Consider the following 17,522-nt stretch of genomic DNA (forward strand, 5'->3'; position numbering starts at 1 on the left):
TTGGTGCAATTAGTTGCCAAAGAGAAAAGCTGTGAAATACAATTGTTCTGCAGACCGAAATGTTTTAAACGGAGGCATTTGTAAGTAGACCACCTGTAGAGCATTCACGGGTTCTGTTCTCCCCCTTCCCCATCATACTCTAACCTTGGGCCTTACTGCCTGCAGTCTAGCTAACAATGCCGGGAAAAGCTGTTTGAAAGGCTCTGTCCCCTTTTCCTCTGGTGTTCACTAACTGTTACAAGGCTCCCTTAAAAAGGTTCCACATTCTTTTAATTGAAGAACTTTGAGAGTCCACAGTGGCCAATTGGTCTGCAACAAAAGAAACTGAGTAGGAGAATATGTGTGTGTGTGTGTACACACACACACACACACACACACACACACACCCTATACATACATCACATTTACAGAAGAGAAAAGATCAAAGTTTTTGCCAGTCTCAAAAGAAATGAGATCCCTATAGATTAACCCTATACATTTAGTTCCTCTTAAAAAGGAGAGATATCCGGAGTGATTGGGTAGACAGGTAAAAAGTTCAACCGTTTTCTAAAGCACTCTGTTAATTCTGTGGCCTCCAACTCCAATCAATTAGCTTTAGCCCTGACAGAAGGACAATCTCAGTCTCCCAGGAGGGAGATATTTGATGTACCCAAGTATGAAAGGTTAAGATCACACCATCTCTAAGTGCATTTTTTAAAAAAAGAATCACAAACCCTGACAATTCACAGCTTACATTTCTATCATAAAACAGCGTTCACATTTCTGCCTCAGCCTGCTGAAGAAGCAGGTGCTTACCAAAACAAGCATGAACACCACACACGAAATGTAGCATGTAGGTCTCCTGCATTCCTGAAGCAACATTCATTTGGCAGAAGTCATAACAAAACATGTGGGAGATTAATGCCCTTTCCTTGTTTATCTTTCATAGGAAGGCCCACAGCTTAAAGAGATATGGCGACTCACAGTTCAGGCTGCAGTTCTTCAAAGCACTTGTTCTAAAGGAGTCTCATTTAGGTCTATGGGGAAAAAGCAATTTGGATGACAACCTTGGAAAATGGAAAAGGGGTGGAGGGAAGGAAGTGCAATAGTAACTTGGCAATCCCTTTTTAATTTACTTGCTGGAGCATTGCTGTTTAGCTGTTAAAATATCACAACTCATTATATTTGTTCAACGGAGAGGAGAGCTGGTCTTGCGGTAGCAAGCATGACTTGTCCCCATAGCTAAGCAGGGTCCACCCTGGTTGCATATGAATGGGAGACTAGAAGAGTGAGCACTGTAAGATATTCCCCTCAGGGGATGGAGCTGCTCTGGGAAGAGCAGAAGGTTCCAAGTTCCCTCCCTGGCATCTCCAAGATAGGGCTGAGAGAGATTCCTGCCTGCAACCTTGGAGAAGCTGCTGCCAGTCTGTGACGGCAATACTGAGTGAGATAGACCAATGGTCTGACTCAGTATATGGCAACTTCCTATGTTCCTAACTATGCTATTCTCCTGTAGACTGAATTGATTTCAGGTTGGACTATACCAGGCAAAACTGCAGCCCAAGACCGGTATTCAACAAGTAGCTCTAGGGACACTTTTTGACAAGTTCTGAAGGTACAAACCCCACCCCACTGAAGTCTCTAGTGGATTTTTCCACAGCTAGTAACTGTGCTCCAGCATTACACACCAAATCTCACACTTCTCAAGCATGAACCAAAAGAATAAAGGAGGACAGTAACAGGGAAGCCTTCTCTTCCCAAACAAATCACTTCTTGTTATTTTATTGACAAAATAGAATACTCAAATATTTGCTCTTGGAAGAGAGCGGTGGTGGTAAGCCTCTAAATTTTTTTTATACAAAAAAAATGTACAGACTGTATAGCATTTGGAGTATATACATATCTTACACATTTTGTACAAGGTACCAAATAATTATATAAATACATCCTTTAACATAAGAAACCCGTATTTATTTGGGGTGTATAATTAAGACATGGTTTGAATGTGTTTAAGGCATCTGCCAGTTTTTGTTGGTGTTTTTTTTTATAGAGTCTTGAGTCCCAAACCCTGCAGTCCTATCAGGCAGCTATTTTTGATGTTGCCTCCCAGTTGGAGGGAAGGAAGAAGAGAGAGCAAGTCTAAGAGCCCCATACCACGAAGGGTCTCTTGTGCCAGTCCAAGGAGCCACTTCTACAGGCCTGGCCTTGTCACACTTCCACTCCTCCGATCAACAAGAAAAGCTGGTGCCTTGGAGTTTGCGGTTCCCTCCTACCTACGGCAAGGAGCGGGAAAGGGGCGGCGGGAGTTGGCACTTGTGGTCCTCCCCATTGTCCTGCGAGTGGGGAGGCCATGAGGAAGTCCATCAGGGAAAGGGAGGGGGCGGTAGAGTTAGCTGCACCCCCATCTCCCTCCCCCCGCCTTCACACTTGGGACAGGGGCATCTGTTTCGGGTATGAAACGGAGCTGGCGGTGCCCGATCTCCACGTTAGGCCGGTGCTGACATCACTGTACATGGAGCCCCCTCCGCCGCCCAGGCCTCCCACCGCGGCAGCAGTCACCAGGCCCCCTCCGCCTCCGCCTCCCGCCCCGATGCTGCCAGCCGCGGCGGCCGCCGTCCCCTTGCTGGCCCAGCAGCAACGGGTGCAAAGTGCCTTCCAGGACTCCAGCGTCTTCCCGGACCAGACCCACACGCCGGAGGTGATGCCCACCACCAGGCACATGAAGTACTTGAGCATGAAGACCGCGTAGTCCGGGCGGCGGGCCTGGTCGGGCTGCTGGTCCCGCAGGCAGGGGCAGTTGTGCGTGGCCTCCCAGCGGGGGCGGTTGTGCTGCTCGTAGAAGAGGCAAGCCACCACGCTGGCCGCGGGCACCGTGTAGAGCACCGTGAAGAGGCCCAGGCGGATCATGAGCTTCTCCAGCTTGTGCGTCTTGGTGGGGCCCCCTTGCTGCTTGATGACGCTCCGGATGCGGAAGAGGGACACAAAGCCGGCCAGCAGGAACATGGAGCCGATGGCCAGGTAGATGAGCAAGGGGGCCAGCACGAAGCCCCGCAGGTTCTCCAGGCTCTGGTTGCCCACATAGCAGATGCCAGCCACGGGGTCCCCGTCCACCGAGCTGAGGGCCAGCACGGCGATGGATTTGACGCTGGGCAGCAGCCAGGCCGCCAGGTGGAAGTACTGCGCATAGCCCGCGATGGCCTCGTTGCCCCACTTCATGCCGGCAGCCAGGAACCAGGTGAGGGAGAGGATGACCCACCAGATGGAGCCGGCCATGCCGAAGAAGTACACCAGCAGGAAGACCACCGTGCACAAGGCAGGGCCGGTGCTCTCGTAGCGCACGTGCTCAGCCACGGCCAGCTCGGGCTGCAGCTCGGCCGCGCTCCCGGCCGCCCCGCGCCCTCCGACAGCCGCGGCCGCCACCGCTGCCCCTGCAGCGCCCCCAGCGGTGCCCGCCGGCCCTGCTCCCGCCGCCGCGGCTGCGCCACCGCTGCAAGCCACTTTCTCGTGTCCCGCCACCAGGCGCACCAGGTAGCCCAGCGAGACGAAGAGGTAGCAGGCAGCCAGGAAGATGATGGGCCGCTCCGGGTACTTGAAGCGCTCCATGTCGATGAGGAAAGTGGAGACGGTGGCGAAGGTGGAGATGAAGCAGAGGATGGACCACAAGCCGATCCAGAAGGCGGTGAAGGCGCGCTCGTCCGGGCTGAAATAAGGGTTGTGGCAGGGCAGGGCGCAGTTGGCGATCTGGCCCGTCTTGACCCGGTTGTAGAGCGGGTGGCGCTCGCTGGACACGGACACCATGGGCGCCCGGCACTGGCAGCCCGGCTCGCAGGGCGCCGGTGGGTGGGCCTTGCGCAGAGGTGGCTCGGCGACCGGAGGTGGCACTGCGGCGCCGGGGATCCTGGCCGCTCCGGCTCCCCCAGGCTTGCGGTGCGGGGGCTTGGGCTGCGGCGGCGGCGGCGCGGCGGTGGTGAGATCGGTGCGGTTGTAGTCCATGCAGAGCGTGTCCGGGTTGCCCTGCTCGGGCAAGCGGTCGCAGCGCATGCGGTCGGGCCAGGCGAAGCCGTACTGGCGCATGAGCGGCGCGCAGCCGGCCTTGGCCCGCTCGCACACGCTGCGGCAGGGCGGCAGCGGCTTCTTGTAGTCCTCCAGGCAGATGGGCGTGTACATGCTGCACAGGAAGAAGCGCAGGTCGGCCGAGCACTGGATCTCCACCAAGGGCCAGAACTGGTGCACCTCCAGCCCCGCTTCGTCCTGCGTGTCGTGGTTGAACTGGTTGGGCATGTAGGTGTAGTTGTAGCCGATGCCTTTGCACAGCGGCACCGTGATCTCCTGGCACGATAGCTCCTTGGCCGAGGAGGCGGCGGAGGCAGAGGCTGCTGAAGAAGACGAGGAGGACGACGACGACGAGGACGACGAAGCGGCGGCAGCGGCGGCTACAGCAGAAGCGGCCGAGGCGGCGTAGCTAGAGCGCTGCGGCGGGGACCAAGCGGGCAGCAAGAGCGGGAGGAAAGCCATGGCCAACAGGTAACTCCGCTCCATGCTCGGCGGGGGGGAAGAGGAGGAGCAGCAGCGGCAGCAGCCCTGGCGGCGGCGCGTCCCGGCAGACTCCTCCGGCAGGGAAGCAGCCAGCCACGTTGGTCCTCCTCCTCCGGGCACCCCCGCTGCTAAGACGAGCTCCGTGCCGGAGTGCGCTGCTGCCGCTGCCGCCACCTCTCCACGCTCCAGAGCCCCCGTTCGCCTCCAGACCGCTGCCTGCCTCCCTCCCTCGAAGCAAGTCCTGGCTCTGGCCCGGGAAGGAGACCGGGGAAGCGGCGGCGGCTCCTCAGCTCCGAATCTTCCCGGCTCTCTCGTTCGGCTCAGTCCGCGTCCAGCCGTCCCGCGCTCATCTCTTCCTTCTCGGCGCTGTCGGGAGGCGTGGGGTCCGGCGCTGCCGCCGCTGCTTCTGGCCGGCTTCCCTCAACTTTCCCCCAGCAGCGCGGTGTCAAGATGGCTGAGGATCCCGGGAGCCGCTGGCGAGGTGGCGGCCTGAAGCGCTCCAGGCTGGCCCGGGGCAGGCACCCTGAGCCGATCGGGTGCCTTGGTAGCGGCGCCGGGCGCCGTCCGACTCCCAAGCGTGCGGACCACTGTTCCTGCAGAGCCTCTGAGCCGCGGCGAGTTTGCAGCGCGCTCCTGAAGCTCGTCTACCTGAGCTGTTTCGCGGGCGGCGGCAGCAGCGGCACCAACCACCACGGTCCCTTTGGCACAACTTCTCCCTCTCCAGTTCCAGCAGCGCCAATCCGGTCGCCGCGCTCTCAGGAATATTTATACTGAAGGCTGCCAGTCCCCGCCTCGCCTGTCCCAGCTACCTATCACGAGGGCTCCGGGCGGGGAGCGGGGACCCCAAGAAAGCCTCCTCGCTTAAGGTGGATCCCGCTTTGCACCCCGGCTGGAAGGAGAGTGGCGCGCCTGGCCCTTTAAGAGTCGATGGCTCTTTCCTTTTTTTTTTTTTTTTTAAAGGTGTAAATGGCTCACTTAACACGTTGGCAGGTAAGTTACAAAAATTCTTCTGTTCAAGCGATTCTCCAGCCAGATGCCCATTTTCACCTTCCGGACAATGGCTTTTTCTGCTGCTGGTACAGCCGAACGCTTTTGTTTATAATAATAAATAAATTATCATCCAGCAAATTTTGTGTCCCGTTTTATATATATTGCATTTTAAAAATTATTTCTGGGGGAAGTAGACTGAAGTATTTCGGATGGGGGCTTCCTCAGGTGCTTGCTTTTAATTGCAGATACGTTTCCGGTGTCAACTGGGGCAAAATTTCGCAACCCTATGCGGTATACCATGTATTTCAGGCACTATTTTCGAATTATTACTGGGGTTATGGTCTTCTAGTTCAAATGGGGAAGCTAGGCGATTAGAATAATTGAGGACTTCTGCTAATAGCTTTGCTATGCGAGTTTCATTGTTATGTGCAGTAGATGTAATTTTTGCAGCCTTCCCTTGCAGAGGACTTACCAGATGCTGTTTCTGTCTCTTCTTCCAAATTCCTCTCCCCAAACCACCTTTTTCATGAAGACTTTGGCACAATCCCCTAGTCCTAATCTCTCCTACTGAAGCGTATGTCAGTGAATGCATATTCCTTTACCCTAACCTCCACCCTCCTCTTCCTCTATTGCCTCCTCTGTGTCACATTTTAGGGGTCTCTTTGGGGCAGAGACCTCACTTTTTGTTCCTTCTCTGTAAAGCACTGTCAGGTTCATATATTTTTCTTTACATTTCCCTCCATGTTCACGTCGACAGTATCCCACAGGGGACAAATATTTCATGCACTCCCATGAAAAACACAGTAGATGGAAGTGAGTCCCTCCCATTTACTTTGATTGAACTTTCTTATGAGACGATGTTTCCCAAACATTTTGAACTCAAGACCCACCCCTCCTAAACTTGCACTATATTTTCCCATGTGCCAATAATCACCCGTCTGATTGGCTGATGAGCATGCAGAGATCTTGTTGTGTATTCATGTGCATCCCACCCCATCCCTCTCCCCACAGCACATTCAGAACAAGGGCTGGAGGGAATTTTTTTATTATTATGATGATGGAGATTTTTGTATTTTTAGGCTGCTTTTCTTACAGAACCTAAGGCAGCTTCTGACAGTTAATTAAAACACGATTATTCATATATTGATTTTCTCAAGAGAAGTTCTGCAAGCAGTTTACATAGAAAAAGAACAACAGTATGAAAATGGTGCTTTGCCCCCAGAGGGCTCACAATCTAAAAAGAAACACAAAGTAAACACTGACTGTAGGGATGCTGGGCTGGGGTTGACAGAATGAGCAACAGTTAAACAGTTAAAGCGGTATATAATTTTGTTGTTGTTGTTGTTAAACACCTTTAAAACAACAAGAAAATATGCAGGCTGAAAAGAGAAGCACAAGACCAGGGTAAAAAAAAGAGACCAGCACAGTCTTCTCAGGGCCCAAAAGCTTGGATAAAGAAAGCAGCTATGAAGGGAGGGAGTGTGCCTCCACAAGGATGAGGTTTTACGGCCTGGGGGCAACCACTGAGAAGGCCCTGTCCTGTGTGCATGGCAATGGGGCTTCAGCTGGTGTCGGCAAGTAGAGCTCCTTCCGCCACCAGATCTTGTAAGCTGGATAGAAAGGAGTTATTAAAATGATGTCAGCAAGAGTGATCCCCTTACCTTCTCCGCAGGTGAACTTTAGATTGGACAGCTGCTCTATCCACACAGGTGGGCAGGGACATAGCAGGAGGATGAGGAGGTGATAATGGGCCTTCCTGGCTGCTCCAGGTGTTGACCCCAATGAACTAAGGTTCAATTGCTTCCTCCAGTTGCTGAAAAGCTCCAGGATCAGAGAAAGTGACTCTTCCCATCACTGGTTCTCTTCCCATTCCACATTTTGAGAGCCATGTAAGTCAACGCTGGTCTGGTTTTGTGCTGCTCTTCTACCTAGGAGACTTGAGCTCTTCTTCAGCTATAAATAAATATGAGGGGTTTAGCTCTCCAAGGCCGTGGGCAAAGTCTTTCCCTAGTCTTGCTACCCAGTAGCTGGTATTGTGGTAGCGAGCATGACTTTTCCCCTTAGCTAAGCAGGGTCTGCCCTGGTTGCATATGAATGGGAGACTAGAAGTGTGAGCACTGTAAGATATTCCCCTCGGGATGGATCCGTTCTGGGAAGAGCAGAAAGTTTCAAGTTCCTTCCCTGGCTTCTCCAAGATAGGGCTGAGAGAGATTCCTGCCTGCAACCTTGGAGAAGCCGCTGCCAGTCGGTGAAGACAATACTGAGCTAGATAGACCAGTGGTCTGACTCAGTATATGGCAGCTTCCTAAGTTCCTATGTATCTCCTTTAACCAGTGACTGAAACGTGAACTTTAAACCTTAAATGTTGCCATATGCAACATTATGGTACTTCTAGCACTGCTTGCTCTGTGAACAAGTAGGAAATAAGCACAGACTTTGCACAGATGTTGTGGGGTTTGTGGGAATAGGGTCAGCCAAATTAGTATACAACATATGCAGATACGCACATGTGAAATATATTCTACTTAACCATGAGGACCAGAAATATTACCCTTACAACTTAAATATTGCATTCCCTCATTTTACCAAGGAAGAGCTATGTATGAGTGCACATGAGTTCAGGACTGTGGAAATCTTGAACACAGAGTCAATATTTCTGGTTGTATGTCTGATCTGAACTGGCCTCCTGAAAACAGAGTCCAGGAGGAAAATACTTTAAAAATCTCCATCCCAAAGCCTTCAGCTCTTTCTTTATCTTGTTGACAGAGACCTGTGGTAAGATTGTAAAATAAATTAGGGCTGGACAGCGTATGCCTATGAGGTCATTCACACAATCAAAAACTGTGTTCTACCCAGGGTTGGGAGCTGTGTGTGCTCCCAGTTTTCAGTTGTGTGGAAGCAAGGTAAGAGGAATACGAATACAATGAGTATTTATATACTGCTTTTCAACCAAAGTCCCCAAAGCAGTTTACATACAGAAATTAATTAATTAATTAAATGGCTGCCTGTCCCCAAAGGGCTCATAGTCTACGAAACATATGAAAGACACCAACAACAGCCACTGGAGGGATGCTGTGCTGGGGTTGGATAGGGCCAGTTGCTCTCCCCCAGCTAAATAAAGAGAATCATCACTTTTAAAAGGTGCCTCTTTGCTCAGTTAGCAGGGGAAAACCTGGGTAGAAGTGTTTGTGTGGAAGCAAGGTAGGAGGAAAAGCTCCAACTTTGCTTCCACACAATCACTTCTACCCAGGTTTTCCTCTTACCTTGCTTCCACACAACCAAAAACTGAAAGCACACACAACTCCCAAGCCTGGGTAGAACACAGCTTTTGATTGTGTGGATGACCTCTATTACTAACAAACCCAGCATCAAGCAAGCAATAGAAATTTAATCTCAGGTAAAGGTGTTTGGGATTAGAGTATTGGAAACTGAGAGATGAAGTTGGGATTGAGTGGGTTGTCGTTCCCCCCTCCCCCACAAAAGGGAGGTGGGTAGGGAGAAATCATTTAGCAAAATGTACAGGAGAGAGAATAGAATGTTATCGTTGGAAGGGACCTTTGAGGTCATCTAGTCCAGCCCCCTGCTCAGGGCAGGAAACTGGTGCAGAATCCCTGGAAGATGCCTGTCCCTCTTCTAAACACCTGCAGCAAAGGAAAGCCCACTACTGTACTGCTTGAGGCCGGCTGTTCCATTGCCAAACAGCTCTTACGGTTAGGAAAATTCTTCCTACTATCTAGTCTAAATCCCTTTCCTTATAACTTCAGCCCATTAATTCTAGTCCTACCCTCAGGAGCAACAGAGAACAAGCCCCCACCCCTTCTAAGTGACAGCCCTTCAGATTTTCAAGACAGCTATAATCTCTCCCCTTATTATCTCTCCACGCTACACATAGCCAGCCGTTCCTCACAGATCTTGGTTTCCAGACCTCTCATCATCTTTTGTCGCCCTCTTCTGAACCTGTTCCTATCAACCTATCAACATTCTCAAAATGCGGGGTCCAGAACCGGACACAGATGGATTTGCTACCTACCCCCCCCCACCCACCCAGCAGGGCTTATGAATTTATAAAGCTGCCTGATACCAAGTTATGCTAAGCACCCATAGAAGAGCAGTTTGGATGAACCACCCTACCTACACACCCCCACCCCCAGCAGGCCCACCTCTGCCTCCTCCTGGTTGTAGGAAGACGTACTTAATCTGCGTAGTCCTTAATCCATCCTTCCCAGATTCAGGCACATTCTTTCAGTGATGTCTATTCCCTCCTTCATGTCATCAAGAGATGGTCAGCCCAGCGGTGTAATATGCATTGTAATATGCATTGAGAACTGGTCTTAAGTTCCATTCCAAGTCAGTTGCCCTTGGTTAACTGGGCAAAGAGGCATCTTTTAAAGCAATGGCCCTTATGGGGGAAACCAAGTGTCCTTCAGCACAGTGTCTCTGTTTCCAGTGGCTGTTGCCGGTGTCCACCTTGTGTTTCTTTTTTGATAGTGAGCCCTTTGGGGACAGTGGGGTGGGTGGGAGGGATGTGACCATCTTATTTTCAATGCAAGCTGCTCTGAGCAAGGGTGTACCACCCCCCCCCAGCATTTGAGGAATTCACCCCTCATGTTACAAAACTCCCTCAAATGTTACCTTTTCAGCCTCAAAGTGATCTTCCCAAAGTGTTTTCCCTCTCCCCAACTGTTAAACAGTGTTTGCCAGCTTTTCCACAGTGTTTTTCCCATGTCAAAAAGGGCTTTTTTGGCCCTCCAGATGTTGTTGAACTGCAACTGGAGGGCCATGTTTGCCCAGGCCTGCCCTAAAAAACATTTGCCTCCCCATCCCCAAAAGCGTCTTTATCCCCCCAAAAAACATTTGAGAAATTGCTCCTCAAACAACCTTTCCTTCTGTCTGCACCCCTGGTTTTGAGAACTCTGAAAAACAGTATATATAAAATTAATAAAATATAACAAAACAATAATATAATTAACTAGCTTTTGGTACCTGGCCTTGCTTGGGCTTATGGTGCTAGTTTCTCTTTGTTCTTGCATCCATATCTGTTTTGTGGATATAAAGGTAAAGTGTGCCCTCAAGTCGATTTCGACTCCTGGTGCCCACAGAGCCCTGTGGTTTTCTTTGGTAGAATACAGGAGGGGTTTACCATTGCCTCCTCCTGCACAGTATGAGATGATGCCTTTCAGCATCTTCCTATATCGCTGCTGCCCTATATTGTACCAGCGGGGATTTGAACTGGCAACCTGCTTGTTAGTCAAGCATTTCCGTTGCTCCATTGTATATCTATCTGTCTGAGCGAGGTAGTTCTTGGGGTTCCAGGGTACCTTGTGTTACTCGTAGGGTCCTAGGCAGAGGCATAACTATAATAGGGCAAGGGGAGACAGTTGTCAGGGCCCCCCAGAGGCAAGTCACATGACTGATTCCCCAGCTGCGCGGGTTTCCTTCAGTTGTATTCATCCTCCGAAACTGATGTGAGTGTTAAGACTTGGAGCTACCAGAACAGCATGTCTTTCTCTAGTACCATTAAATGACTTGCATCATCCACAATTTACAAAACCTTTAAAAAAATAGTTTAGGATGATGTTCTATTGTGGCACATAGGTCACACACACACACACACACACACACACACACCCATGCTTTTTGTTACCACTATTCAGCCTCATTTAAGATTTCTTTATTTCATGAGCTGAGCTTCAGTGGGGGGGCGGGGTGCATTTAAAAATCTTCTCTCTCGGCCCACTCCAACCTTGCTACGCCAACGCCCCGGTCCTAGGAAGTCACTTTGCCAAGTTTGGTCCCGAAAGGGTGTGGAATGTATAGAGGGAGCGGACAATTATAGATCGACTAAGAAAGTTCCCGAGCGGTGAAGCTGAAGAATCTCTCTCTCTCTCTCTCTCTCTCATATATATATCCACCTGTTGCTGCGTTCTTCCCTCCCGGAGTCCGGCGCTTCTCTTTCCATCCCAAACCACCTTAAGCGCGCAGGACGAGGAGGGCGGGAGCAGAGGCGGAGAAAGGGGCCGGCAGCCTGGCAGGTTCATTTGCGCCTGTTAGGCCGTCCCAGGGGGTTGTCTTCCTTTTCCAATGGAGTGTTTATTTTTTAATTGATCTGCTGTTTCGTTTAGCGCTTGTATAGAGCTCACGCTGCGGCCGTAATTACTGCGAGCTCGGGAAGGAAGCCTTCCACTCAGCCAAGAGGGTGGCGAGGCGAGAGGGAGCGGGGACGGGGGGCGGGGGCGCCTTGCTCGGGAGGGGGGCTGGGGGGATTGCCAGGCTTGCATTCGGGGCGGGGGGCGCGGGAAAGACAGCGGCGGAAGGCTCCGGGAAGGCGGAGGGGAAGTCTCCCAAGGCGGCTGATGATCCTCTCCCGGCCTTTGAGCAGGACGCGGATGGAGAGAGCCACGTGGCACAAAGTTACCCACAGAGAGCCGGCCTGCAAGTCCTGCTCGCCGCGCGTTGTTGGGGGCCTCCCTCGCTCGGGCTCCTGCTTAAGGCTGAGGCGGCGAGTCGCAATCCTATTTGCTAGAGCGCAAGCCCCCTCAGAGCTCCGTGCCTGAGGATGGAATGGAAACACGCGTTGGAGCGACCTGACAGATGAGCTGCTTACACCGCTTCAAAAGGAGGAGAAGAACACGAACTTTTTAGTGCTCGAGTGAACAGGTTTCCTCGTGAAAGCATCCCCGTTTCCCATTCTCCCATCGCTGCCAATCCGATTTGAGGCTGCAGTCCTTTGCCTGCTCATTTGGGGGTGGGATGCGGGGTGGGGGAAGAGCTATCTAATTGCGTTCAGTGAGTGAGGCTTACTCCCAAGTGGTTAGGATGGGGCTGGAGCCTGGAGGGCAACACACTCTGCATATCTGCATGCAAGACCCATGGAGCGAAGGAGGGCTTCCTTGGGAATAAGCACACCGAGGGCCGAGCTGAAGCAAAGCAAGAATGGTGCGCAGGCATGGAAGACTCTTCGCTTCAGCGCAGAGAATACAGTGGTCGCATACACGGGATTTCTGAAACGCCCAAACTATCAGCGCAGCGAGAACCTCATGAGGGGACTGGATTTGGTTTGCCTTTAGCAGCACACAATGCTCAAGAAAGGAGAAATAGGTGACTTTTCAACCGTTTTGCCCTAAGCGCCGTGACTTAGAAGCAAGAAGTCCCTTTGTGCTTAAACTTCCAAGCAAGGGTGCTCTGAGTTGGGCAAGTTGAAGCTATTTTTAAACGTTGCTCTTTTTGAATAATAAACCAGTCGTTTGAGTTAACTCCTCCCTTGAAACCAGTAGAACTTAATAGTGTGAGCATTTGCCCTGGGTCCCCTCTAGGCAATCTTCTCGACTACTTTTCTCCTTTTTGCTTACGGGCTACCCAGACCGTGGCACCTTCTTCGTGCCCTGCGTTTGGATGGCTGTGCTCTCTTCCCTGAAGGCTGCTGATGTGCAGCCCGTGGTTGTGAGGCCATTGGTTGAAGCCCAGGTGCCATAGGAACACGAGAGGCTGCCTTATACCTTGCCAGATGACCATGGGTCCACCTGGGTCACTATTTCATGGGGATCTGGTGGGAAACGGATATGAATATGACCTATATTTATATACCGCTTTTCAACAAAAGTCCCCAAAGAGGTTTATATAGATATAAGTAAGTAGGTTTGTATGGTTCCCTGTCCCCAAAGGGCTCACAATCTAAAAAGAAACACAAGATAGACACCAGCAACAGCCACTGGAGGGATGCTGTGCTGGGGATGGATAGGTCGATATTTCTGCTAAAGAAAGATAATCACCACTTTTAAAAGGTGCCTCTTTGCTCAGCAGGGGACATCTGCCTCTCTCTTTCCCTCCCCCCACATACTCCACCCTATAAATGCAACATGTAGTAGCAATCCTGTGCACAGATTCTTGGTCCTGGTGTGGGATGTGTGATCCATCGCGTTTCCTTCATGTGCTTTCCCACAGGACATTTAAAAATGTGCAGCCAGACACAACATGTGCAATTCTTTTTAAAGTTGCATTATGTTAGACAATGCAAACAGTGACTGATAGCCATGAGAAACGTAAAGGGAGTAACCGGGCTCCCCTCGAACCCAGACCCTGAGCAAAAGTACCCATTTCTCCTCTCCATCTGAAAGACGTTTCCTGCAGACTCCTCTGCTACTCCCTGCAGTTTTCACCAATTGTGGGGGGGGGGGGGGTGGAGCTCTCATGCCACTCCGGGTGGAGCTGCCTTATCCAACCTAGCCATGCCCCTGCATCTGACATGCGACACAGGGGAGGTGGCCACATGTGGAAATGGTGCCCCACAGCTCCATTCGCAAGGTGCTTCAGCCAGTGCTGGGTCTCCAGTCCAGTGGTGCACCGAGGTCATTTGGGTGCCTGCATCGCCCCTGCCGCATGGCCTCCCCTGCCACTGCTGCTGTGAGCCTCCCTGCCTCCACGAATCCCACTGCCGCTGCTGCTGCCACTGCTACAAGACCAAACTGCCGATCTTTGCAAGTATTTTAGCTGCCACGTGAACCTGAGCAGGCCTCCCCCCTCCATGGCAGCAGCGGGTAGAGTGGGAGTGGCCGCTGGGCTGCCCGTCCGCCTCCGTGACCCTTGAGCGGATGGTCAGCCCCCCGCTAGGCCTTGGAGGTCATGGGCAGGGTTTAAGAGCGCCTCTGTTCCAGTCTGGCTGGGGAGGAATGCCTTTCCCTGCCTCAAAAGGCAGAGAGACGCAGCGAGAGGCTGGGAAGCCAGCGCTGGGTGAAAATGGAGCCACGTGGTCAAGCGGCGGTGTGAATGTTGTGAGTCTATTGTGTGACTCTCTGTGTGTGTGTGCACATATAAGGATCAGCAGATTAACAGATCAAATGCACAACTTCTTCTGGAGAGTTCACACATGCAGTTGTTTTAATGTTATTTTGGGGGGAGTGGGGTTACACCCCCACATGAAGAGCTTAAATGTGTTCAATTCCTTCCTCCCCAGAAACAGGACGGTGTGAAATAGCTGGTGAGAAAACTAAAGAGTTTTAGACACCTTTCCCTCTCAGAAGCAGAAGAGGTTGGGACTGTCTTGAGGAAGTATTCTGCAAGCGGAGAAATGTCCCCCTCTTTTTGTTCACACCCTCCTTCCCTGCCTTGCCACTCAGTTCCATTAACACTGCCCACCCAATTGTCTGTTAGGTGCCTCTGAGTCCACAAACATTCCACTCCATTGAGTTACATTGGTTCAGTTTGGGGTTGTGTATGTGTGTTTTGCTCTCTTGGGGTTTTTTCTTTCAGATGTTTGTGAAACAACTGACATATCTGTTGGTACCTCTTTCTCACCTGCAGGTGCTCTGGTTATGTGTCCATAAGGATAATATTTCCAGCTGTTTTGCAAATAGATACAAGATAATTCTAGCATAGTTATGCCAATAAAAAGAAGAACCCGAGCTAAGTCCAATTTAGAGATGGAAAATTGAGACTAAGGACATTTCCACACTACAGACTTTTTCAGAAGTTATTTCTCCTCATGGCCCCATGGGAAATGCAGTTCTGAAAGAGGGTGGACTCACCTTAAGTGGCGCAGCGGGGAAATAACTTGAATAGCAAGCCAGAGGTTGCCGGTTTGAATTCCCGCTGGTATGTTTCCCAGACTATGGGAAACACCTATATCAGGCAGCAGTGAAATAGAAAGATGCTGAAAGGCATCATCTCATACTGTGTGGGAGGAGGCAATGATAAACCCCTCCTGTATTCTACCAAAGACAACCACGGGGCTCTGTGGGCACCAGGAGTCAAAATCAACTTGACGGCACACTTTAAGAGGGGGGACTAGTGACGTATAACGGATAACGGCACCTCCAAAATTGCAATTCTCAGGATTCCTTGGGGGACCTCATGACAGATAACATGGAAGAAAATGAATGTATGTTTGTACAATAGTTATAACCAGAGTGATGGGAGAATTGGGCTGACACTTATAAAGGGTTAATGCTGCCTCTGCCTCTGGGCCTTGGACTACTTCATATTAGACTCAAAGACAAAGTAAAGATGACACATTTTATTTTGAAATTTTAATCTGGCATCCTTACTCATACCACATTCCTGACCTTCTGCTCCCTACGGCTTAAGAGTGTTATTTTAAAAAGCCCAGATAGTGGTGTCAGGTACTGCTGCTGAGCTAAGGTTGGGGTTGGGACCAGTTGGGATCTTATCTGAGTTGAATTCTGATAAGGGATAATTCTGCTATCAAAAATGGCCCAGACCTCTTTTTTCCACTATGGTAAAACCTGCATCAAGCTAGAATTTATTTTGCTGCAGTACAGTGGTTATTGCTTTCAGGTTGTCAGACTCAGAAGCCAAACAGATTCAGAACCACAGCAAATAAACATCTAGCCAATATAAATACCTTGTGCCCCCTTATGTACACAGAAATCATAAGACCTCTGTGGCATCAAGCACATATAATGTGCTTGATTATTGTAAACCACCCAGAGACATATGTTTTGGGCAGTATGTAAACATGTTAAAATAAAATAAAATGAATAAAATAATGCAATTCTTTAACCAGACAAAGCACTCTGTGTAACTAAAAAATCTGAAGCACATACTCTTGTACCAAATAAAGATAGCCTAAAATCAATAACTGACCTCATCACTTGTTTGTCTTACTTTTTTTTTTTTTTTGGCCAACAAAGAAACTTCTGCATTAAAAAGAAGAAATCTGTATTATTTAAGAGGCAGTATTCAATATGTTAAAATTAAAAATAATGGATATGTATATCCTGCTTCCCCTCCCCCCCCATTATGGTACAAAGCTGCTGACAAGACTAAAAACCAAACAATATGTTGCACAAATAAAACAAAAAATAACCAATAATTATGATATAAAAGCATAAAACAGCAATTGTACAGCAGAGAATGACACAAAAGCAGCATCCAGCAGCAATCCCCACTTCAAACCAAATCACCTACAAAGGAGCCATGTCTTCACAGTCAGCAGAAGGCAGTGGGGGCCAACTGGGCCTCCAGTGGCAGAGAGTTCCAGAGTGTCAGAGACACCACAGAAAAGGCCCTTCTTCTAAATAACACCTTACACACTTCACTAGGCAGTGGCACCCACAGCAGGGTCTCAGATGCAGAACAAGGTACAAAATGGCGTGCATATTAATTATATTTATATCGTATCTCAGGGTTTCCCAAATGTTCATATTGAGATACATTTAAATTTAACAAAAAAATAAAAATAAAAATTGGGGGCATACTGCCACCTTAACACAAACACACTTTTTTTTTGGCTGCAGCTGCTAAGCTGCCAAACAATCTTTATTTTTTAATTTCTACTCTGCTACAAAAGCGGGGAGCTTAAAGTGACAGGGTTTTAGAGAGGTTGTTGTTGCTTCTCCCCCTTCAGTTGATTCCAGTCACCAGTCATTCTGTGTCTGCTCCCCACATTAGGAGCTGACTCACTCCCTTATGCACCAGGAGGAATAGGTCCTTCGTGGTGCATTATGGGGAAAGTCAGCTCCAAATGTGGGAAATTTAAACTTCCCACATTTGGAGGAGAGCTGGTCTTTAGGTAGCAAGCATGAATTATCCCCTTTGCTAAGCAGTGTCCACTCTGGTTTGTATTTGAATGGGAGACTACATGTGTGAGCACTGTAAGAGATTATCTTAAGGGGATGGGGCTGCTCTGGGAAGAGAATCTGCCTGCTTGCATGCAGAAGGTTCCAGGTTCCCTTCCTGGCATCTCCAAGATAGGGCTGAGAGAGACTCCTGCTGGCAACCTTGGAGAAGCTGCTGCCAGTCTGTGTAGGCAATACTGAGCAAGATGGACCAATGGCCTGACTCAGTACAAGGCAGCTTCCTATGTTCCTAAGTAAACTTGCATTTGGAGCTGATTGTGAGTGAGTCAGCAAGCAGCACACTGGCCAGGAAACACTGTCCCATCTTATCAATCACATTTTCATGATGGTTTACTTACAAACCAACCTTTACAATAAAAAACAACAACACACCATACCTGTCAAAACATCAAACACAAAACAGGAAAACCACAGCAAAGAGAG

At 49.9% G+C, this 17,522-nt stretch overlaps 1 protein-coding gene and 1 pseudogene across 1 annotated transcript; both read right to left on the reverse strand.

The window, feature by feature from the left end:
• Positions 1-1,745: 1,745 nt before the first annotated feature.
• Positions 1,746-5,241, reverse strand: FZD8 (frizzled class receptor 8). The gene has a single exon (XM_053266063.1). The coding sequence runs from the start codon at positions 4,516-4,518 to the stop codon at positions 2,401-2,403; it is 2,118 nt and encodes a 705-aa protein (XP_053122038.1). The 5' UTR covers positions 4,519-5,241; the 3' UTR covers positions 1,746-2,400.
• A 6,448-nt stretch (positions 5,242-11,689) lies between these two features.
• LOC128331366 (peroxisome biogenesis factor 2-like) overlaps positions 11,690-17,522 on the reverse strand; it is a 78,262-nt pseudogene continuing 72,429 nt past the window's right edge.

Source organism: Hemicordylus capensis, chromosome 6 (assembly GCF_027244095.1).
Source record: "Hemicordylus capensis ecotype Gifberg chromosome 6, rHemCap1.1.pri, whole genome shotgun sequence".
NCBI lineage: Eukaryota > Metazoa > Chordata > Lepidosauria > Squamata > Cordylidae > Hemicordylus > Hemicordylus capensis.